Below are 25,410 nucleotides of genomic sequence, written 5' to 3'. Positions count from 1 at the left end.
CCACTGTAATTAGAACTGCGCAAAATACTGACTTGAAGTGGGAAACTGTACCTCGGTGTAATGTTGTCTCGCAGGGAAGAAAAGGACCTGGGGGTGTTTGTCAATAGCCGGCTGAACATGAGCCAGCAGTGTGCCCAGGTGGCCAAGAAGGCAAATGGTATCCTGGCCTGTGTCAGGAAGAGTGTGGTGAGCAGGACTAGGGAAGTGATTGTTTCCCTGTACTCAGCACTGGTGAGGCCCCACCTCGAGTACTGTGTTCAGTTTTGGGCCCCTCACTACAAGAAAGACATTGAGGTGCTGCAGTGTGTCCAGAGAAGGACAACGAAGCTGATGAGGGGTCTGGAGGACAAGTCTTATGAGGAGTGGCTGAGGGAACTGGGGTTGTTTAGCCTGGAGAAAAGGAGGTTGAGGGGAGGCCTTATTGCTCTCTACAGCTACTTGAAAGGAGGTTGTAGAGAGGTGGGGGTTGATGTCTTCTCTAAGGTAACAAGCATTAGGATAAGAGGAAATGGTCTCAAGCTACACCAGGGTAGTTTTAGATTGAATATTAGGAAAAATTTCTTTGCCGAAAGGCTTATCAAACACTGGAACAGGCTATCCAGGGAAGCGATGGAGTTGCCATCCCTGAAGGTATTTAAAAGATGTGTAGAGGTGGTGCTTAGGGACATGGTTTAATGGTCATTTTTGGCAGTGTTAGGTTGATGGTTGGGCTTGATGATCTTCAAGGTCCCCTCCAACCTAGACAATTCTATGCTTCTATGTGACTATAATGCATGTAGAAAATTGTATCTTGTACACAACTGGATAGAAAATATTGGGGACTGGTCCATCCTTCATGTTTCCTGTATGCATTGATATATTTGATTGTTTTACATTCTCAATTATGTAATTCTGTAAAGATGATTCTCTTTGAGACCACAATTTATATATGATAAAAGGTTCTGAAGAACTATTAGAATTTACTTTTTGAAAATGCATCTAGTTACAATTCTACAGAACTGCATGCTATCTTATGGTTGGTGTGGTCCATAAAAAAAGCATCTCTCTTATTCTGAAGGCCTAGATAAGACAGACTTCAAATGAACCAGGCTAACCCTCTAGATCATATTGGGTAGTCTATGGCAAGCTAGTTCTGCTTCTTCCTCAGTGTAATGTAGTCTCCGAGAACTGCTCCCCACCCCTGTCTACTGGCACAGGGGGCTGGGTACACAGGGAACAACTGGTCTTACTGTTAAACACTGAGGCAAAGGCGCCATTAAGCACCTCAGACTTTTCCTCATCCTTTGTCACTGTTTCTGGCCCCACCTACTAAAGGACAGAGATTATCCTTAGTCCTCCTTTTACATTTAATGCCACACCTATGCTATGTTTATAGAAAACTGCTAATCTGATAGCGGAGTTCTGAAATACCTTAATGATTTGAGCAGAGATAGAATAAAACATGCATATTTATACAGATAGCGGGTAATTTATATGTAGCATACATATAAATGTTGATACATACATTTGTATCAACAGTGGCAACTAATTTTCTATGGTTAACTCCAACCACAACCTAATATACAAATGTCTGTACATAGAATTTCTATATTTGCTTTAAGCACTGCAGTACATGTTGTATTCAGTGTCCTTTGAAGCCTCAGAACTGTGCAAAAACAGAGCAAGCCACTTACAACTCCAGATAAGGTCTGATCGATGAAAACAGACCCATTCACTTTTATAGCTAATAAAATGTCCCTGACTCCCATACAATAGAATTATGAGTCATGACAATGCAGCTCTTGATAACAACAGAGAAATACTCAGAACATCCCCAGAAAATTATGCTTTGTATATTGCTCTATTAAACCTTAAACATACAATGTAAGACCAGAAATGCTTTTGGAGGTCACTGTTCATCTAGTTTTTGGTTTGTTTTTCTTTTTTTCTTTTTTTTAACCAAAGAATGATGGACAGCCACTCCCACAGTTTCTTACTCACATCTTTGTTTGCAGAACTCAAAAGAGACTATAAATCTTAGAATGATCTAGCAATGGAGCAGATAAGGTATTGGGAATATACAGAAACTAATTCAGAATAGTAAGAGGCTATTCACCTACAGCTATTTCAGCTATAGGCCTACTACACAGCAAAAACCTTAAAATTTTCACTTCTGATTTTGTGCACAGGCTTTCTGGGAGAAAAAAAAAAATCAGTCTTCTGTTCAAATAGAATATACAAACATAGATTCTAATAACTGTCAAGAATTTGCAAAACTGAAATAGTCAAAAGTTTGTGCTGCAAAAATCCTACTAGTTGTAACACATACAACATAAAAATGGTCAAGAGTATAACAGAAAAGGCATGAAATTGAAGGAATGACGTTATCTCGTCTTCCTATTAAACCATTGCCAGAATGCTTAAAATAGGAACTGTTTTCTCATGCCCTACAAATAAGCTGCAATATGCAATTCAATATCAATATGAAATTATTCAGCATTTTAGCTTACTATGAATTAAATCCAACAAGAATATTTTTTTTATATTGCCACCCTTTAGAATATGACAGACAAATTTGATGTTATTTAATTTTAAATTATGCTAATAAGTTACAGGTACAGGTCCTTCACTAAAGATTTTGAAGCTGGAAACGTAATGCAAAACTGAGTCTTTTTATTTAACAAGGCATGAACAAAAATTTCTTAATGGTAAGACTTTGGCTATATTCTTTTTCTGCTTGCACTATAAACCCATATAGACATTGCAAAACTTACAAAGATCATGATGCCCTATTTTTAACTTATTTAAAATCTCACTTCCTCCCAATCATGACTGGGATCTTATTTAGATACTAGTCCAGATCAGAACATAAGGAAAGTACTATGCTATTAAAATTATAACTGGTGTCTATCGTTTTACCTTTTCACGTTGTAAGCATTGTGAAAGAAAATAGTTAAAAAGACAAATTTATGCTTTGAAATTTAAAAACTTAGAATCTTCATAAAGTATGATTTTGAAAAAGAAAGGAAACATTGCTTTATTTCCTTTTCTAATCTTAAACCAGCTAGATTGTTTGGAAAAACAAATAAAATGGCAATAACAAAAAATTTTGAGAGAGACCTTTGAGGCACTTTTACTTTCTCAAGCTCTGAGCTGCATCCTTGAAAAAGACTTTTTGCTAAATTGCCAAATCTTGTTTTGTTTTCAAAGTTCTTGTTTTTCAAAATCTTCTACGTCTCACCTACATTCACCGTTTAATTATATCTATCAAAATTGCAACTCTTTTTTCTAAGGGTGGAAGTTTGCTGTTTCTTCTTAGTGTTTGCATTTAGATGACAGAAGGGATAGGATATACTAAATAAGACAGAAGTTTGATCAAAACTTTCTTTCACAACAGAGAAGAGTCTGTGTCCAGAAATGTCAAACAAGCTTTCTTTTTTTTCCCCCAGCAACTGCACCACATTTGTTTATGTGATTTCAAAAGATATCAAATATAACACTTCTTTGTCATTTTGAAATAAAAATAATATTTAATTAATAAAGAGCAAGAACTTTAAATGCATACACTACAACCTTGAGTTTTAGTACATGCAGAGATAAAGACGGATAAGCTGGTTCACCAACAATGTGAGTTCCGTTTCCAGAAAATGTGAAAAGTCTTGTTTTCCATAAAGGCAAAGAAAACTATTGAGACAGCATTGAAAAAATGGTTCATAGTTTTTCAGGGGGTAAATCACTCAAATTCTATGTGCCTAATTTAATTGTCTCTCTACAGCCTTAGAACTTGGATGTGGGGAAGGTAGAATTCATCTTCACCTAAGTTTATCAGTCTAGCTTTTAGGGAATCTACACTCATACAAGTCAAATCTTATAATAGTGCAAAAAGCCTATCCACCTGAAATGCTCTGACCTAACGTGCAAGTATATCAAAGTCAGTGCAATGTTTGCTCAGTGTGATAGCTTTGCGTGCACTGTGAAGTTTATCTGTGTTTGTTAAAAAATATGCTCAACTCCTACATACGTGGCAACCCAGGAAGAGTTCCTGTGAAGGAGCTCCCAGCAATCTTTTGGGCATTTGGACTCATGTTACATCTAGACAAAACTTCCAATTGGAAAAAATAATACATGAAGGAAACCATTGCATACGGATTCTCTGTAGACGACAGAACCTGGTTAAATTCTACTTAAACTGATGAGTTAAGCAAAGCCTACTATAATGTGATTAGTCTTCTTTTACAATAATATTTTAATATTAATTAGAATGTATAACTTAAAGAGTTACCAAAATACTAACTGTCAGCAATAGTTGTGACTTCCTCATTCCGATACAACCAGCTGACAATGGGAGCAGGTGAACTAGTAACACGGCAAACAACTTCTGCATCTTCTCCCTGCCTGAACTCTTGTGGAGATATTATGTCTCGGAAAGTGAGCTTTTCTGAAAAGGAAGAAAGAGCATATAGTAAGCATTTTCCAAATCATTTAGCATTAAAATTATGCATGAAACCAAATCAGATAAAGATGATTATTAAGATTTCTCATTGTGATAATACAGAATTATTTTCATAATATAATTTTCCCAGATAAGACTCAAATGGACCTGGACACATGACTTCCACTTTGTCAGTAGAAACACAATTTTACAATCATTTTGCATTATGAAAATCTTTGTTTTATTTATATAAACTAAGCATGTTTTATAAATACATTTTTCATTCTTTTCAAAGTTCCAGAGTCCAATGCTTTTAGAGGTCTATACATGCAGGTTAACAGTCTATTTACTCTCTTGTGCATTTAATTCCTCGTTATCTTATTATTGAATTAAAACCTCATGTTTTTATTCCATCAAAATCACCAAAAATTATTTGGAAAAGTCTTTTTAAAAGGGTGAAAATTTAGCCTCACTGACTGTGAAAACCATCAGCTGAGTACAACATAAAAACTTAAAAGCCAGTGGGAAACTATATGGAGAAACTAAATATCAATAAGTCATAAAAATTTGTACCATTTTTTTTAGGAAATAACAATATTTTTTTAGGCCTGATGAGGCTTTTAATTATTCCAACCCAAAATAACTAAACTTGATATTTAATTTTATTAATGGGTTGAATCAGTTTAGTATTATTAGAATTTAGTGTTAGAAATCTGAGATGGCATGAATACATCATGTCATACATGATCTAACGGCAGGAACCAATTGCCTAGAAAAAAATCTGGAAGACTTTCTTGCACACAGAAGAAAAAAACTGACCTGTGTTCTCTAGGATCAAGGACTGCCAATTACATTTCAAAGGACACTTTGGAGAACATAAGTCAGAGATGCAACTCCACCTCCACCTTTTTGCATCGATGAGTGCAGGCTCAAATAATCCACACGGTACCCACAGCAGAGGGAGCACACTTTCGTTATATACATCTCTTATATAAACTTACAAAGTATTTGTATGAAATGTTTGAAGCATTTGACCATATGCGAGTCAAAAGAAAAACTCTCACAGATGTCAGTGAGTACTGAATCAGACCCTAGGAGTACAGTGTATCCCGCTTTTTCCTTACAATACTTCAAAAATACGAATAAGGAAAATTTCAAATGTCAGTTCCTGCAAACCTTTACATTTGTTGTGTAGGCCTTTGGTTTATCTAACCTCAGAATTATTAAAATTACCACATACAAACACTTCAAAAGATTTCAACCTTGCTCAGCAGTCTGCTAATGGCGTGACTGGCAGTTTTAAGCATACAAATGAATTCCACAAAACGAAATCTTTTGAAGTGCCAGCTTTCAAGGCATCATGTAATCTCTTGTAACTGCCATCACCACTTCAATGGTTGTTTTGTCAATAGATTTTTTTTTAAATTGTGTGTCTTTTGTTATCTGACTTATCTGTACCTTTCAGAAGCAGTGCTTTATGATTCTACTTTGTATTTTCTATCTCATTGCAATTCCTCAGAGCTCAGTCCACCCACAAACTATTTTTTAATGAATATTAAAAAAATATTCTCTATTGAAATTAGACAATAATTCAGCTGAAAGGTTGCTGTCACATGTCCCACCCTTTCAGCAACAAAGATCTTGCCTTATATCTTCACAGTGTACTTGTTCAACATATTACTTTTAGGCATTTTTGATTGAGCAAAAGAATATAGTACAATGTAAAGTTATTTAAGTAAATTGAAAAAAAACAACCAAACCTCTCAGAGAATCTCTTACCACAATAGAACGTATTTACTTTTCAAATATACGCCTCAATTAGTTGTTTGTAATTGAAATGCATTTTGGTTGCTTATCACATTAAGCTTCAATGCTTTATGGCAAAATTCCATTATAAGTCCAAGAACAGGAAAAGACTGACATAAAAATAACTAATTCAGTCTAAACTTTACTTTTTAAAATGACATACATTGCACTTCCTGCACTTTTATTTATGCACATATTTTTAATAAGTGGTAGATGTATTTGTAATAAGAACTAGGTTGACATAACTTTTTTCTCGTATTTCCTCTTTTCCATGAAGAGCATACGGTGCACCCACATAAGATGGCATTCTAAGATACAAAGGAAAAATGACCTACAATATTACAAAGTGACCATGCATTTCATTTAAGTCTTCTTCAAAACATCTATTAATTAAACTGCAGGAGATGCAATTATTGGGAAGATAAGGTTCAGAGCCTGGCAAGGAATTTTGACAGGCTTTACTTTCTCAGTAGCACTGGCTTTTAAAACATAGTCTCATTTGTTAATTGATATTTTACTTACGATAAATCTCCAAAACAACAGTAGCTTCTTGAGTTTGTCCTTTAGCATCTGTTGCCTGACACCGATATATACCAGCATCTTCTATATTTGCATTATAAATGGTCAGACGTGATCGAACACCTTCTTTCTGAACAACCACTCTTTGACTAGAAACAATCTTCTCTCCTTGTGGATTGTACCAATCTATGCTGTCAGGCTCACCAATGGCTAAAAAAAAAAAACAAAACCAAAAAACAATCCAAAATTAAAAGTTCAGGTAGACATTATGCAACACATATGCCTACCCAATGCACAATGTCTATGTAATGCCAGAGAACTGCTAAATTATGAGAGCTGTGAGAAAATCTGTAGAAATATAAGCAAGGCAAAACAGCAGGCAGATGTATGATCGTTGAGACAGAATAACTAGTAGCTCAAGGATTCAAGAGGAAAAAAAAAAGAAACACAAAAAGGTATAAAGTCTTAAAAAGAAATAGGCTGTTTAGCAGTCACTGGATCAACAGGTCAAGTCATCAGTTAGTTGGGCTGCCAGTGTAGTCAGGCCATGTGTCATTGTCAATGGAAGATGGCAACTCAGCAACATCAAGGATCCACATCAGGCAGCTGCAAATGCAAACCCTTCTCCTCCTGACTGATATCTGCCTCACCAGAAAAGACTCTTTGGGTGTCTCATCAGGTTGGAGAGGATACTTAAGCTTAGCCTAGTAGCTTATTTAACTCCTTAGTTTAGACAAATTTAAAATATTTTAACTAAAGAAGCACACAGATACAAATTACCTGTACAGTTATAGACAATTTAAACAGTGATTCAGAGTGTGAAATGAATAGTTTCTAGACTGGAAAAGTGAAGCCAGTGATGATCTACTATTTATCATGATTCTTAAAAGTCAATGTGACTATACAAAAATATGCTAATGTAACTTAATATTGTGAATCAATTAATTCAGTTTGAAATTATATAGAAGCTTGAAAGTCTAACAAAAATACATAGCTACAAGTAAAATGAATACATACCTGTGCATGTGAAGAATTTGGATTCACCCACACTGAGCTCAACTTTGCTAAGTGAAATTGTAACTTGAAGTAGAGCTGAAAAATATAAAGTATGTTGTGAATACATTTTGGCATTTATCAGTTTAAATCTCATATTTTCAGGCTTTGTGTTTTCTCATTCTCTACTATAGAACCTGTTCAACAAATCTGAAAATTTTCAGCTAAGCATTTTATCTTTTGAACTGGAGTATATAGAGAGGTGGAGAAAACAAATTAAAGAAAAGATATTACAGGAAGGGCAACAGCCACACATCCTAAAACTGATGACAAAATTAAAGGAAAAAAAAGAAAAATTAATAGAAATATACACAAATGTAAAACCAAAAACTCAACTAGAATAAAGTAATTGGGAACACTCAGAATAGACTGACCAAGGGTAAATCATGCCTGACCAACCCCACTGCCTTCTAAGACAAAATGATTAGTTTTGTGGATGAGGGAAGAACAGTGGGTGGTAATTACTTTGGCTTTTGACACTGCCTCCCACAATATTCTCATACTTAAGACTTTTGGGCATAAATAGTAAGTAGTGGGGGATGGTTGCAGGGGTGACTTCCATGGGAGGGAGGTCAGGGGTTGCGCTGTGACAGACACAGCCAGTTGTAGTTGGCTCCACAACAGACCCACTGCAGGACATAGCCGAGCCAGCTGGAGGAGTTTGTGGCACCTCTTAGAACACCAAGACAGGGGAACAAGAAGGCCAGAGTAATAGGAAGTGTTCCATGGCACAGTTGGTAACACCCCTGAAGGGACTGTGGCCCACGCATAAGTCCATGCCAGAACTAGTCCACCCCCCAAAAAGACCACAGCCTGTGGGTAACCCACAAAGGAACAGAGGAAATGAGTTAGGCAGAAGAAGCAATAGAAGAAGAGTGAGAAAGAAGGAATGGCAGAAAGAAACCACTGTCCTCAACCCAACCTCCTACATCACCCATCACCTCACTGAAGGGACTGAGTGTAACCTGCATTGATGGTGATGACAAGGGGACCAGAGACTAGGAATGGGGAAGGAAAGATAACTGGAGCCTGGGAGAGGGGAACATGTTTTCCCTAAGTGTTTAAGTCTTCCTTGCTTCCCAATACTCAAATCAGTAATTAAATATGTTAATGGTTGATAAACAAAGTTAAATTCCTCAACTACATTCTGCTTTGCCCACAGCAGTAATTTGCCAGTGATTTTCTTATCTTTAACTTGACCCATGAGTTTTCTCACTCACAGTCGTCTTCTTTTTATCCCTGTCTTTTTAGGGGTGGGGGGAGTGAGCTGTGTGGGTGCTTGGCTGCCAGCTGAAGCCAACTCACCACACCAAGTTAGGGTGTTAACAGTCTGGACAAGCGAACAGCCAGGCTGGTAGAAATCTAGTTGGGTGGTTAGGCTTAGAAGGCAGTGGATAATGGGTCATACTCTACCTGGAGACCAGTAACAAGTAGGGTACTGTAGGGTCTGTCCTGGGATCTATCCTATTTAAGACCTTTATCGCTGATGTGAAGGAAGTCATTGACTTAGAGAGACCGGGAGAACGTGTCAACAGGAACACCATAATATTCAATAAGGATAAATGTTAAGTTCTGCACCTGGGAGGGAATAACCTGTTGGGAGTCCTACAACTGGTGAGGAGAAGCTGGGGAAAGCTAGGCTTGTTCAACCTGCAGAAGAGAGTGCTGCGGGGGAACCTAACAGCCACCCACTCACACCTACAGTGAATTCAAAAAGACGCAGCCAAGTTCTTCACAGTAGTGTATGGCAGACAGACAAAAGACAAGTTGAAAAAAAGAGAGGTTCAGGCTGAGCATAAGGAAAAACTTGTTCATGATGCGGACAGTCAGAAAGTGGAGCAGACTGACCCAAAAAAGGTTATGCAATCCCTGTTATTTAAGGTTTCAAGATCTCACTGGATAAAGCCTTGAACAATCTTGACTGTCTTTGTAACTAACCATGCTTTGAGCAGGAGGTTGGACTAGAGACCTTCTTAAGACCCTTCCACCTTATGGTCCCATGACCCTATGAATAACCTACCCAACACAGCCAGTATTATTGGTGAAGGGCTTATCTATGCAAAATAACTATTTTCTCTTCAATAATCATGATTCCAGCATTATCATCACCCTAAGTAGCTGTAGCTTTTTAAAAAATATTACCTTACAAAATTGGACAATAAATGTTCATGAATCAATAACAAGGATAAAGAGAGTCACGTTAATTTCAAGCTCTGATTAAACAGGCAAAAGGAGGACTCATTTTTTAGAGAAAAATAATCTGAATTTTCATTCAGCATTATACATAGTACAGAACTGGGGTGTATCTGAAGTTTTAAAAGAATAGTTTCAAGAATCTGCGGGTTTCAGTCTTGAAATATAATAATTATGCTCTATACTATGTACATGGAAATATTTCACTTTTTTGGAAACTGAAACAGAAACTACAGTGTATACTGAATGTCCCAAGATCACTAGAGTCCTTTTATATAATCGGTATGAAAGTCCAACAGGACAAACATCTCTAGAGGCTGGGAGCATTACACTCCAAACTAACTTTTCAGTGTGACCCATTTCACCCGTGAATATATTAGAACTTTAAAACCTGCTAAAACCCACAATTATTTGGTTCTGCTGACAGTAAAAACTAAAGAAAAGGTAAGCACAGAAAAAATCATTATCTAAGTAGTATTACATACATAGTAATGTGGCAATTATTACAATAAAGAGAAAAGTGTTGTGAAATAGATTTTCTATTAACTGATGTACTTTCATGTAATCAGCCTGGATAAGCAAGAATTAGACTAGATTTGAATTTTTTTCTTCAATAGTCATATCAAAAGCCAAACCAAAAAAAGGCAAAGAAAACGGATGATTACTTCAGTATCAGTTTGCCAAACTAAATTTAACAGAATTGAGTATTTTTAGGAAAAATAAAAACAAAAACAAACACCACCCCACCCCCCCCGAACGTCTGTACATTAAATAACATTTTTTATGAGATTATGTCCTGAATTGTGGATACTTTTCCTGAGAAGGTCATCACAATTGGACTTACTTTTATTATTATTATTAATATTTTATATCCTGCCTCCATAAGAAACCACAAAAAGCCCCCAAGAACACATCCTACTTCAGGCAAAAGTGTGTGTACTCTGTTTGCTGACACCAAAACTTGTCAGTTCACAAAGATGATCAGGAAAAGGGCATGACTGCCTAGAGGTTAGGGAGAAACTGAAATGGACTGTAAGAATGTTGAATATAGTACCGGAGCAGGTACTAGTACCATTCTCATTGCAATAACAAGGAACACAGCGAAGGTTCCTTTAGGACACATGCATAGTGCTGACAGAGAGAGAGACTCTTTCTCATCTATGTTTTTTATGTCCGTGGTACCAGAAGCAAAGGACAAGCTCAAATGTAGGAAAGGAAAGGAGTTTCAGACAAAATTTTATTTTTGTTGTAATAAATCATCCAGAAGGCTATTCAAAGCCTCATTTCTTTACTCACCTCTCAGGGTAAGCTTCACTTTTACTTCAGGACATATAACGGCTGGTTGGAAACCAAGGTACTAATAAATTCAGAGGTTGGGGAATTTCAAGAGATTAGAGTCCAGACATTTATTTCAAATCACAGACTCTCTTTTAAGGTCCTATGCCACCACTTGTCCGGTACTATATTTTTTTATAGAGTTTGTAGCCTTGTGGGGTTGAGTCAGGAATATATACATTAGCATTCCAGCAGTATTGCTTCAAGGACAAATTCATTGCTCAGTTCCAATAACTAATAACTGATGTTGAACTATGTAAATGCAGTATATTAAGTAATAAATGTCAGGTAGAATGTAAGGAACTGCATGATGAGAGGTAAAAAGCAAAGTTAGAGAATATTTTTCCTTCATCAATGAAATAGATATTTGAGACTGTAACACAGTTTTGGCAAAAGGCCGAACTCGATTTAAAATTCTTAGCATAAGTGCAATTATAAACTCTGTGGAGACATGCTAGCTACATCTCTGAAACCAAAAGGAAATAATATTTTCTACATATGGTGCTTTAATATTTACAAAATAGAAAATTATCCAAAAAGAAATCATATTTTCTACATATGGTACTTTAATATTTACAAAATAGAAAAATATAAGACCATCTGTCCAATTTTTCCAGCCTCATTGTTTTCCTAGCTCTGCTTCATGCAAATAGAAAAATACTGCTTTATGCAAACTACAATGAAAAATACTGCCTAAGTGATTAATCTACCAATCTGTGCTTATTAGGTAGTCAGGCAAACAGTCCAGTACTAAGCTAGGAGAAGGATCACTTGTCACTTACTAAAAGTAAAATACTGCAAAAAGACAACATATCCACAAAGTTTTACATTACTTCCACATTTATTTCAAGAAGAACATTAGGTTATTATAAGCTCTGATGAAGATGGAATGCAACGTACACACAATTCAAGTCATTGCTGTACACTAACAGCTAACGGATTACTATAAAAGGGAGTTGTTTGTACCAGATTGATCTGAAGATCTTTGAATACACAGGTGAATGCTTATTTTATCAGAACAATGTTCAAAAAAATCAGTAGAGGCTGTGTCTAGCTATGTTAAAACAAGCCCAGAAATGAATAGTAGTTTCTTGATAGATCTGACAAAATACTGCCTCTTCCCATGTTTCCAAGGATATTACCTAAATAGCTATAAATAAATAAATGGCAAGATCTAGAAGAACCCTTCAGGTAGAACACTGTGGAGTGAATGCTACAGTAGTATAGCTGTTCTGGGAAAAAGTGAAGTCAGTCAGGGCTTCACTCAGTCTTCAGTACATGTGCAATTTTATAGCAAAATAAATAAAAAAAACCCCACTATTAGCACTAGGTGATATAACCAAACTCTTCCCTTTTGATCATAGTCATTATAGAAGAATTATTATCGGCTGCACTACACTAAAAGGATTCTGTTGAATTATTCCTTAATGGGTTTAAAAATCACTTAGGAACATAAGTAACAATAATAAGAGGTCCATTTGTTCTGTTAAAAATGGAGACAGACGACTATTCGTAAGACCTAATATTTAGTGGACTAACTGGTTTCAGTCCCGTTTGCACTAGTATCCTTCACATTTCAGAACTAGCATCACAAACCTGCCAGAGCTTTGTCTACAGAGATGATTACCTCAGAAGGTAATCAGAAGATTACCTCAGATTACCTCAGAAGTGAGGTGTCACCAATGAGAGTTTAGAAAAAGCGTAACAGTAACTCTCATATGTACTTCCATTGTCACTTAGCAATACATTAAAACATATTAAAATTGTATATTATACAAATGCATATTTAAAACATACATATAAATTATATAAGATACTAAAAAGGAAAAGGAGACAATCTTTGAATAAAATCTGAAAAATATTAGGCAAAGCTTTGCTCCAACTAGTAACTCCATCCAGCAACTTCTTGATAATTCCATTTCTTAAAAAAACATCCAAACACTCCAAAAAACTGAGAAGCTTCTTTTTGTTTGTGTTGAAAAGTATGACACCAGGCAGATACCAAAACCCAAACCACACCATATTCTGCCCCCGTTTCCACAATGTAAATTTGGTACAATACAGTGAACAGTTTTATGCTACATCAATAGATCTGAATGCATTTTAGAATTTACTTTTGAGCAATGAGACAGCACTCTGCTATGGAGAGGTCTTTCTAAATCTGTTGGGTTGCAAACCTACTGAAAGGGAGATGGCAATGTCAAAGCAGTAAAAAGGACAGGACCCAGCTATGAAGATTGTAACAGCCATAGGAGCTAATTCAGACGGCTTTGGCAGTGGCTTCTAAGAAAAAGAAGCAGACTGCAAGATATAGCTGAGAGAAGGACTGCATTCTTTGTGAAGGTCCTAATTCTGTTGAGCGTAAGTTCTCTGACCGTAGTTATACCCTGGGCTATTGGTATGCTTTGACTTCATGTAGTAAGGAAACTTACCTGGGTGAAGTGGTTTTGCTCTCAGTAAATGATTACACTAGTATTTAATATTTAATGTGCTTAGAAAACTTGGCTTCATTATTCTTAAGCATGAAGAAAACAGTAAATTTTTAATTGGTATCAAATTCAATTTCAGAACAACTATTCACCTAGCTAATCTTTTTTCCCTTTGTTATGCAGGTTTCTCAGAATATTCTGTTTAAATCCACTGATTCCCAGATAAAAGTGAATAGGCTTTGAATGAAAATTACACTAACACAATCTTTGCAGAAATAGATTCTCTTAAATTTCTAATATTTTCTATTTTTAATATACTTCAAAACACCAAAAAGGGTGCTTCATTTTGTAAATAAATGCTGTACTTTACATCATTTGGACTTCTAAGCTGAAATGAGAAAATGGAAATTATTAAACGTACACTGAATTTGCAAAGTATCAGACAGTTCAAGGGCATTTTATTTTAGGGCAAATGCTTTTTTAGGTTCTTTTTAAAAATATCAATCAGTTAACTTTTTTCAACTATTATTTCAGCAAAGTCAGAAATACAAAAACATTATACAATCCATAAAGTTACAGTTCGGTAAGTGAAAGTCTGGTTTGAACTGTTTCCATGAGTAATCAAACAATCAGGAATCATACACCTCTACCCGAAGCAATTCCATTAAAACAACAGTACAAAATAGAACTGTATTAAACTCTGTTAAGCTATTTGAACTCCAGAGATGCAATCGCCAAACAGAATTAATGTTCGGAGATATCATAAGTCACCTAAGGTACTATGTTTTTTTCCTATGGACAATGAAGAAGACTCCAACACTGTAGACCTCTGTAGAAGGAATGACATGCAGTCAGCTGTTACACATAAAATGATCATTAACGCTAATGACATCATTACTAAAATTATCATCATTAAACAGCAAACCAACAAAAAAATGCTAGAAAAAGTAGGATTTTACCACATACTGTCACATCTCTTTTATATTTAAGTGAACTGTCTACTGAGAAGAAATCCTACCATCTGCATACCCACTGAAAAGGAGATGATATTCTTGTTAAGGTTGTAAAGTTTGTGAGACTTGAGGTGTTTAAAAACACCTTATACATTTGTAATCCTTTGGGATTAAAAATAATGCTAAAGATTTATTTTTTTTTTTCCTCTGTGTGTGGGAACCCGTAGTGAAAATTTAATCCAAATAGCCTATTGAAACGTAAATCACTCAACATTTTATCATTTAAAAGTACTCCTAGATTTTTTTCTCAATTTGTTTTAGCAGTTTAATAAACTACAGCAAGTTTTCTATTCAGACAGTATTCTAATATCCTGTAAGCACTATAACATTATATTATTCTTTTTTCTTATGAATATCGATATATTAACTAGCCTAATGATAGCCTGTCTTCCATTCAATGGCCTTGAAATGCTTGCTTGCAATTTGTTGTGTAGAAATATCTAAAAGACAAACTGCATCTGCAAATCCAATAAACAAAAAACCTAAAGTTATGGAGGTTGGTTATTTTTCAACTTTGTAGTGGGCAGGCTACTACTAAATCATAAAGCATCTCTTCTCCAGGGCATGACTGTACTGAGAGATGTTAGCTATGTTTTTAATTGTTTGACATCAAGTTTCACGATTAATTAAGTAGTTCAGTCTCACTGAACTTTCCATTTCATCACATCAGTTTTAATTTGGATTTGTCAGTAGGAAATACAGTCCTGATAGAAAGTTCCAAGGTTTTATTTGAATCATTATGGATTCCTTGTTGAATTTCTGTCTTATAGAATACAGAGTGGTTTATTTTTAGGTAGACAAAACAGTTTTTGTGTCATCATGAATTCATTTCCTACATCTGTTGAAGTGTCATTTTCCCTGATGAGAAGAGCTAGAAGTAGCACAAAGTTCAAACTGCCTTCTGGGGCATAACAGATGTTATATAGGGGTGAAATGCACGATGCAAGAGAATCAACGTGATCCAGTTTCGTGTAACAATGCCACAAATACTGAAGCAGAGTCAGAAAATCCTCTCTTAAATATTCATTTCTATGACACTTGCAGCAGAAACAGTAAAACAGATAAGATATTACTATCTGAACAAAGACAGTATACAACTGTAAATCAGGACATTGCTTAAAAAAAGTCTGCTTGTTACAACTTTATTCACAAGACTTACCTCAAACAGAAGTTACTCACTACTTCCTCCCCCAACTGAAGCAAACTATAGTTTAGAAATAAACATATGAGTATAAACATTGTGAGTTTTACGGATATTCCCATGTAGGTTCATATTAGAAGCTCAGCTCTCTCAAAACTTAAAAGATGGGATAATGATTTCAATATAAATATAGATTTACAATCCCAACCTTATTTAGATGTTTTAAAGAAGTTTTAATCGATATTTAATCTGTATGTATATTTTCTAATCATGGCATAGAGCTTATAACAGAAAATCAAGATTAAAAGATAACCAAGTTAAAAAAAAAAAAACAACACAAGATATCTAATATTATTCACTTCAAGACTGTTTTTTGGCAAGAAAGATTTTTAAGTGAAAGGCATGAACTTCGGAGGACTTTAGTTATAAAATGGGTTCTGTCAGGCATGACGTGATGCAGATATTTAATTCTATTAAAGTTATTCCAGCTAAATTCAGTAGAGCTTCTTATCAAGAATGAAAAAATCAGTGAAGTTTAAAATTCACTGCTTAATAGAATATTACACTACTTTAACTGTAGAGAAACATACCAGGGAATCTTTATCCTATATTAATCTCATAGATAAATAGATATGTAGGGGGGAAAAAAAATCTAGAATAGAGTGATTATACCTATATGAAAACTTAACACCACCTTAACAAAACCTCCTCAATCTGAAAATGTTTCTTTTTGGCAGCAAAATCAGAGAGAAAAAGTATTTCAAGAGCCTATGAATTTTAAGAAAAATGCTTCCCAAACTGAAAATTATGCAGTTCGTGAATTCTTAATTTCATAATTTCTCCTACACACAAGGTAGAGTCTTCTAAAAAACAGAAGTACCTCAATAAAGATAAACTTGAAAAATTGAATAATCTTCAAAGTGACAGTCTGTCAGTAACAGCAACCTAGGATTTTTTTTTTTTTTTCCTAATTTAAAATGGATTAAATAAAATTTGCAAAACCTAAAAGCTTGTAGGCAAAGAAAGTGATACAAGCTGACTACAAAACCTTAAAAAAAATGCATTGCCTTTAATAAACAGAAATCATGGATGGTATAGCTGGTAGTATTTAGTTGAACAGGAATATTTTGAATGTTAATAAATTTAAAATGTGCTTTAATATATAACCTCCTCTCACCTACTGTTATGCAAGGTTGCTACAGGCCTTCACAAGAAGCAGTTCATAATCTATATCATAGATATATTATCTGTATCACAGATGTGCTGTAGCTCGAAGACACCTCTCACTGGTGGGGAGAGGCTGGGAGAGCTGGGACTCTTTAGCCTGGAGCAGAGAAGGCTCAGGGGTATCTCATCCGAGTGTATAAATACCCGATGGGGAGAGTAAAGAAGAGGGAGCCAGGCTCTTCTCGGTGCTGCCCAGTGACAGGACAAGTGGCAACAGGCACAGGCTCAAATACAGGAAATTCTGTTTAAATGTAAGAAAACACTTTTTTACTGCAAGGGTGGTTTAACTCTGGAACTGGTTGCCCAGATCAGTTGCTGATTCTCCATCCTTGGAGATATTAAAAACCTGACTGGACATGGCCCTGAGCAACCTGCTCTGGCTGACCCTGCTCTGAGCAGGGGGTTGCACCAGGTGATCTCCAGAGGTGCCTTCATGGCTCAGCTGATCTGTGTGAGTCTGTGTGATCTTTCTAACATAAAAATCTACCTTGCTGTTCTCCTGCTCCACTCAACAGTGTTTTATTATAGAACAGTAAATCAGACACAATACAGAGAAAAAAAAAAAAAAAAAACAACCATCATAAAGGCTGACATTTATCCAAAACTGTAAACTTTACCTTAAAGCCACAAACCTTAGAAAAGTTGCTGAAAAGAAGGACTCATGCTATAAGAGTGCCTCATATTTTCTCATTGTATTTAATTTTGGTTTTGCTGACATAGAAAGTTTTGAAAACCGCATTTCTCCGTTGTTGCTTGGTAGTCAGCACAAGTTTGATACCATACCAAGACAGTAACTGAACACAGACACCCCAATTGAAGAGTACATTCATACTGCCTTCAGAACAGCAGCAGCAAACATGACACCGGGACCAGGAGTTAGGAGGAAAAAAAAATATAAAAAAACGCCCAAGCTGAATCACTGCAAAAATTCTTTCTTCAAAATCAGCTAATAGCTCAAGTGGTCCTTCAAATTGCGGAGGGATACTGGATTAAGCTAGCATTCGTTCTAAGTTCTTGGACTTTATAACCTAAATCCAAACAACATTTCTCAAACTTCAGATCACAAATTGTATGCAATGTTTTTGCTGAATGCCAAATACATTAAACCTTCAAATGATCAGACAACCAATTCAACATTGCTAATCTAACAAAAAGACAAAAAGAAAAAAATACCGGAATCATCTTTCTGTATCAACAGGCACAGCATCAGAAAGGTACTTCTGAGTCTGGAAGACTCTGCAAGACCGCTTCAAAATTATATCGTGGACATTTCAAGATACCAGTTTATCAATCAATGTTCATTATGATTCTAATGAGTGGTAGAAAATATTGTAAAGAATGGATTCCTCCATGTCTCATAGTAGGAGCCAAGAGTTTGCCTATGCTTAAAAAATACACAGCCCACCTTCACAAAAACGTCTGCTTCAAGCATATCCTACAGAAGACTCATATAATGTTTGCTTCTAATGTGAAGTATATATTAAGAGATTTCTCTAAAAAGAAAATATAGGTGCTAAAAGACAGTATTCTAATAAAGGTAGGGCAAGAAATCAGATCACATAACTACGGAATCAATGTATCTTGACCGATTTAAAAACAAGGAAATCTTTGCAACAAAAGGCACAATCAATCCCTTCCTCTCAGCTCTCACAAGAAAAATGCTGAAATTAGCTTTTGGGTTCAAAAGTTATTAGGTGATATTAACAAGCAAGCAGATGGCCAGATACAGCAACCATTGCAATTGCATACAACTTCTCTTTTGGCAACTGTTGCTAAAAATGTCATAGTCTCTATAAAATGTACCAGAAGGCAGCAAATAAGGACAACATCTAAACTAACGTCAGCAACAGTAAGAGTAGTATTTAGTTAACTACATTTTTAATAAAACACACTGACTAATCAATGTCTCTGTACCTGAACAGAAAGTATTTTAACCCTAGTTCCAAGAACCTCTAAACAACCAACTGCATTGGCTTTTCTCATGGATTTGTCTTTTTTTTTCTTGTGAAAGGCAACACATTCCCAAATTACCTGTTTCAGAGAAAAGAACTGATCTAGTAAAAACATTTCGTGCCTCAAAAATCAGTTTCAGTCTCCATCAGGATGTTTCTTTAATACAAGCGTGAGCAGTTCATTCTCATTTCTTGGAACTGCATAATGAAATCAGAATATCAACTTCAACTACACAAACCCCCACATTTTGAATTCTAAGAGTTGACAAAGAGCTTGTGGAAATGTGACCCAAGGATGTCTGTTTGACATCTCAAGAAAATGAATTAATAGCTCAAAGAAATATGAATTGCCCCATTCAGTCTATTTCTGAAATGTGCTGTCCTGTTGAGGACAGATGTCATCAGGGCATGAAGAAATGGCTACGGGGACTTCCTGCTGTCAGGCACATAGATCTATAGGCAGTGTCTAAATTCAGATTTAAGGACTTGCAGCCTTTCTCTTGGCACTAGTCAATTGCCTGCATGTTCCTTACAAAAGGCATGTGTTTCCTGAGACACTTCAAATTGTCTGGAATTTGAATTTATGGAGTCATCATTTCCCTCGGTACCGTTTACTTTGAATAATACTTTTGATTTTCTCTTCCTTCCATCAAGTCCTTGAAAAACTTGCACCCACATTTTGAAATGCAAGAGTCCACAATCCAGTACTCAAGTTTTCCATTATTACTAATGCATCCAAGAAATGAAAATATTATCAACTGGGATTGATCCAAAGAACAGAAATAATATCTGCACCAGCCACTAAACTTCCTTACGCTAAGAAAATTCTGCTTAGAAGGAAAGGTACTGGAAGCATGGGGCAGAGAATTAGCCATTTTGATATGTTTTCTCTATGTATTCCTTCACTTTCTGCTCCTGGAATTTACAGGAAAAGTAATTAAAAAAAAAGTTATAGTACATCACTTACAGAGTATCTAGACAATATTATTCAGAAACATCTTGATATATAGTTATTTGTATAAATATATTTTATCTTTCATAGAAACCTTTTTAAAATACTACCTTATTTCAATGGCACACAAACCTAGAATTATCGTTGCATGTATTTTTATCTATAATTTAATGTTATCATATTTGTAAACTATAAATAATTCAGTGATGAATTTGATATTATACTCACTATTGAAAAGCTATTGATATAAAAAAGAAATCATAAATTACCTAAACAGTAAAAGATACCAGATTAAGATGAGTCTTCTACTTAGTAGTCAACTCAAAATATTCAGCATTCAAGAAAAATGGAAGTATTTCAGAAAAATATTCCTTCATCTCAAAGTCTTTCCTTGAATGGTTAAATCCTGAAGAAACATGAAATGGGATCTAACAAATGTCTACCTGAAAAAGGCTTAGAAAACATTGTTACAGAAGTGTGACTATTGGAGATATCACACCTGTTCTGTGCAGAATATATTCGTCTCTATGGCTGTTATCATCCCAGTCCTCTGCAAAGAGGATACACTTTTATGCATAGAACTTCTATAAGCTGAATGCTCCCAATACACTTTTAACAAACAGCTTATTATTGCACAAAGTATATTTAATTTCTTTAAGAACTTGTCTTGCTGCCTCAGATTATAGATCAATATATTAAAAGGATACATATATTAAAGCAAATAAAAGAAAGGATAATCTATGCACAGAAATAATTCCATTATCTTACAGGTAACTATTTCTACTCAGCATAAAACAGGTCATCTACATAAACTCCCAGGCTAAATCTGGGATGGTTTAATTGAGCTGTGAAATTTGATTTTTTCTTTATATCTCTGAAAAACTGAGATAAAATCATAGAATTATTTAGGTTGGAGGTGACCTCTACAGGTTATCTTATCCAACCTCCCGCTCACAGCAAGGCTTACTTCCAAACATAGATTAGTTACCGTGATCAAATAAGAAAATTTCTCTTTCATGTCTGGGTTAGTTTAGAATCTTACATGAGAAGCTAAAATGAATAGAGATGGAATTTTAAAGATTTAAAATATTTCCTTCATTATGTCAATTCATTTAGGACTTGCTGAAAGCATTTTTTCATGAGCTGGACTAAGATCCAATTTATTGTAAATTTATGCCATAAAAAAGGAAGTATCTTAGAAAAAATCTTAAATAACATAAAAAGATAATTTTCTGATTTATTTTAAATTATCTGAAAAAAATCAAAATTATCATTTCTGAATGACATCTGGGCAGCTACTTTGAATCAATTTTTCTCTACTCATTGGTGGTGAGGTGACACCTGGAGTGCTGTGTCCAATTTTGGGCCCCTAGTTCAAGAGGGATATGCCCATCAAAGTAATAAATAAACACAGATAATCCAGCTGATAATTTGAACAGATGATAGCTCAGAGAAAACCTCTCAAGAAATAAACTGATTTAACAAGCTAACCAAATCTGAATTAAGTATCTCTGACAGAGTATGAAGACTCTACCACACGCTAATATACAAAAACACTTATGCTAAGCTGAAAGTATTGTATGCATGCATTTTATACCTAAGTAAAAAAAAAAATAGAAGCTTTTTATTTAATGTTGATATCAGTCTTTTTCCTCTTCCTGCAACAAAAAATTATCACTCCTATCTGTAAAAAAACCCCATAAATAGAGGTAGTTTTTGTATAAGAAAGATGACTAAAAGGAACCAAGTATCAGGCAATGTGCAATCCTAATATCGTGTTATCAAAACAACTGATGAAAGCCTACGTATCAGACTACCCTTACCCATTTGCTTAAGGCAGCATAGTCCTATCTAAGAAGAATGAGGAGAACCAATTGAAGGATATTTTCCCTGTAACACTGTTGTGGAAAAAAAGGCCACATCTTCAGCTGATGCAAATAAGTATTTTAATGTCAATGAGAACCCTCCTTGACAATTACATAATAAACATCTAAAATGCAGACACAAAGACTGGATTTCTAATTTTACTGTTTCTCTGTTGTCATAAAACTAGGCAGTTCAAGTGCAAACCACATGATAAAACTTTTGATCTTTGGATGAATATAAAAAATATTTCGTACTCTATTAAAGCAAAGAAAGGTTTTATTTTACATATGAATTAGCAAAGCTTTTCTTCCGTGCATGCTATGGTCTTTCAAGACCCATGGAATCAGAAAGAAAATACCACATTTAAGTGTATAATCTGACACTGAACCTTCATATGGGAAAATACAACTCCTAGTGTTAAGCATCCATTCCTGTATTTTAAAGTCTAAAAATTAAAATTTTTGGGAGCTAATTTAGAATGACTTTATTCTCACTACAGAAGCTGACATTCATTATTCCTCACAATCTTCTGGAAAATAAGATTCTAGATATCTAAAAATTATATTCAAGATAACTGCCTGTATTTGTGTATGAAATACATGTATGTTTTTATATTCCAAATCACATTTGAATATGTATTCAGAGATTCAGTATGTTTAAAAGTCAGGATATAGAGAAGTTTTACAGATTCATTATATCTATTAGAAGACAGGTCTTACTTGACTTTGGGAAGTAAAGTAGATGTCTAATAAAGGACTTCATCAATTTAATTTTTTTAACTCTTCAAGTATTACCATTGCTTTCAAAATCAGCAATTAACTATAATACATCACTTCAGAAAACAGAACAGCTATTTGGGAAACAGATGTCATGAGACATAACTACTATTGGTTGCAACAAGTTTTGCTGCTGTTTAACTGAACATTCAAAAGATGTCACTGAAAGTACTCAGCAGAAAGTTTGTTAATTTGTTAATATTAAATAAAGTTTGGCAGACTTCCTCCCTATATATTAAGCAAGATTTCTACTGATAATATCATTTTTAGCCTTTGATCCATGCAGCTAAGTCACCACTAGGACAACAGGGAATTAGGATATGATTAAAGAGCCTTTACAATATGTTCTGGAACTATCAACCTGATTACTAGTCCTACGATTAAGTCAGACCTCCTGGATTTTGATTTTAACAGTATCAATTGCCTTTGGTAGGAATACTAATACCTTTTTAAATATTGAATTGAACACAGATAACAGAATGCCTATCAGAGAAAAGCTAATCATCTATGTTTTGATAAATGACTGACTTGGCCCCACATATACTGCATGGGGGACATTCCTGTAGAAAAAGGCTAAGGAAGATGTTACTTACAATTATTAAAATAACAATAGTTTTTAAAGCTTTCAGAAGTTGTATGAGAAATTACACAAACTACAGACACGAGAAGCCTCGATGAAGACATAGAATCAAATTTCAAGTTTCTCAACAATTACATTTTCTGTTTGGTTTTTTGATGCAAATGATAGTATTTCTGAGATGTTGCCAGAAACATATCATTTGTACACTCAAATGCCCAGTTTTCACTGGCTCTCCTTGAGCAGAGTGCTTAGTCTCTTTAATAAGGGGGTTAGCTGTAAACGAAAATGTGCAGCCTTGACCTATGAGCTGGCAAACGTTGGCAGCAGCAGGTCCCTTGCCTACGTCTGCGTTAGCTAGCAGCACAGCACAACAGAAAACTTTTGGGACTGACCGAGGCCCATGCTGTATGAGTTCCAGAAATTTTATTTTGGAATAGCGCTTGGTTGGTCCTGCAAACAGAAAGGCCTTCAGTGGGTACGAGTTCCTTAGGTGTATTTCAGAAATATATGTTTCGGTTCAGTTTCAAGAGAAAAGAACCCAGTCCGCTTGCTTTGGCGTCATTCTGCAACATTTATCAAAACATGGTAAGAATGGATATATGGGAAATATGCTGCTAAAGCACACTGGTGATCCAAACTAAAAAGCTAACGCAGAGGGACCCTATAATTTAAGAATTAGAATTATAGTTAGGCCCTCTATAGGGGGCCTATAGGAATGCTGGGGAGGGACTTTTTACAAGGGCGTGTAGTGATAGGATGAAGGGGAATGGCTTCAAACTGGAAGAGGGTAGATTTAGATTAGGTATGAGGAAGAAATTGTTCACTATGAGGGTGGTGAGACACTGGAACAGGTTGCCCAGAGAAGCTGTGGCTGCCCCATCCCTGGAGGTGTTCAAGGCCAGGCTGGATGGGGCTTTGGGCAACCTGGTCTAGTGGGAGGTGTCCCTGCCCATGGCAGGGGGGTTGGAACGAGGTGATCTTTAAGGTCCCTTCCAACCTAAACCATTCTATGATTCTATGATAATAATGAGAACTACACAGGTCTGTAATTATAAATTAGGATTTTTTAAACTATTTTTTTATAATCTTAAATAGCTTTTGTTTCAAATATCTTCACCGAAGCAATTTACTTGAAAAGAGATAAATGTTTGCAAAGTTTTATGATACTTTTGTGAAAATGACCTGAAACTTCAGAACTTAAATATTAAAAGTAGTCAAAGAATAGACTTTATTATCACCAGGTATTGGAAGTATTATTGACCAAGAAAAAAACACTTAAAAACTTAATCTACCTCAAAGGAATGACTGCCTATTAAGGCATTATAAAAAACTTAAATTATGGCTGTTAATACAGTTAAAATATTCTCTTTGACTTGTGGAAAAATGTCAGAACAGCCTCATGAGCCCTGCCTGGATTATAGAAACAGTCTCTGGCATAAATATTCTTTCTGTTTCAAAAAATTAAAAGTTCAAGGAAATGCTTATAAATAAGTGACACTGACAGAGAGTATAAGAAATCAGACTGGCTTTTCAAGCTCTTTTTTTTAACCCTTAAGCTCTTTGATCTTTGAATGCTATTGTATGGGTACTAGCAAGTTCCCATCTTTAATTATCTTGATTTAGGAAACTAATTTTCTCTCAAAGGATTGCTTTGAAAGCTTTCTAATTGAGAACCAACAGGGTTGCAATTAATAGGAAATTAGCCAGACAAATTAATAAGCACACAGTCTAATGTACCAGGCAATCAAAAGTTTTAATTTATTTTTTTTTTATTACATTAAATACATAGTTATTAAGGCTTCCATAAGTCCTCCGATTAAATCTTTTACTGGTCAAGTTATAGCTAGTTTAAAGATTATAAGCATTTTTGGTATGTTAGCAAAAATAAATTCCACATTTCAGACTAAAACCCATAAAACAGGTCAGGGCAGAGTTCTAACTAGCCAGTACTGCAGTTCTTCGGGCAGTCAAAAACGAGAATCCAAGGAATTAGCACAAGTTTGCACCAGTTTTTTTTCACTCCAAGTGCTAGCAATTTGGTGTCCAAAGGTCTATTTGAAGCATTCCATTTTAATATCCCCTGCACGATCCATCCTGTTACGGCATCTTCAGTACCATCTAAGCACTTAAAACTTCTGGCTTCCTCAACAACTGCTG

The 25,410-nt window shown here is 35.2% G+C and overlaps 1 protein-coding gene across 1 annotated transcript in view; it reads right to left on the bottom strand.

Annotated features, from left to right (window-relative positions):
* The window catches only part of NCAM2 (neural cell adhesion molecule 2), a 305,551-nt gene that overhangs the window by 146,059 nt on the left and 134,082 nt on the right, over nt 1-25,410 (bottom strand). The window contains exons 2-4 of the mRNA XM_009882029.1: nt 7,754-7,828; nt 6,740-6,946; nt 4,274-4,417 (exon numbers count right to left, since the gene is read on the bottom strand). Coding sequence (XP_009880331.1) covers nt 4,274-4,417; nt 6,740-6,946; nt 7,754-7,828 — 426 coding nt within the window. The remainder of the gene's footprint in view (nt 1-4,273; nt 4,418-6,739; nt 6,947-7,753; nt 7,829-25,410) is intronic.

This window comes from Charadrius vociferus, unplaced genomic scaffold (genome assembly GCF_000708025.1).
Source record: "Charadrius vociferus isolate BGI_N301 unplaced genomic scaffold, ASM70802v2 scaffold401, whole genome shotgun sequence".
In the NCBI taxonomy this organism is placed as follows: Eukaryota; Metazoa; Chordata; class Aves; order Charadriiformes; family Charadriidae; genus Charadrius; species Charadrius vociferus.
The sequence above is the reverse complement of the archived record's forward strand: the minus strand, read 5'-3'. Positions and strand labels throughout refer to the sequence as shown.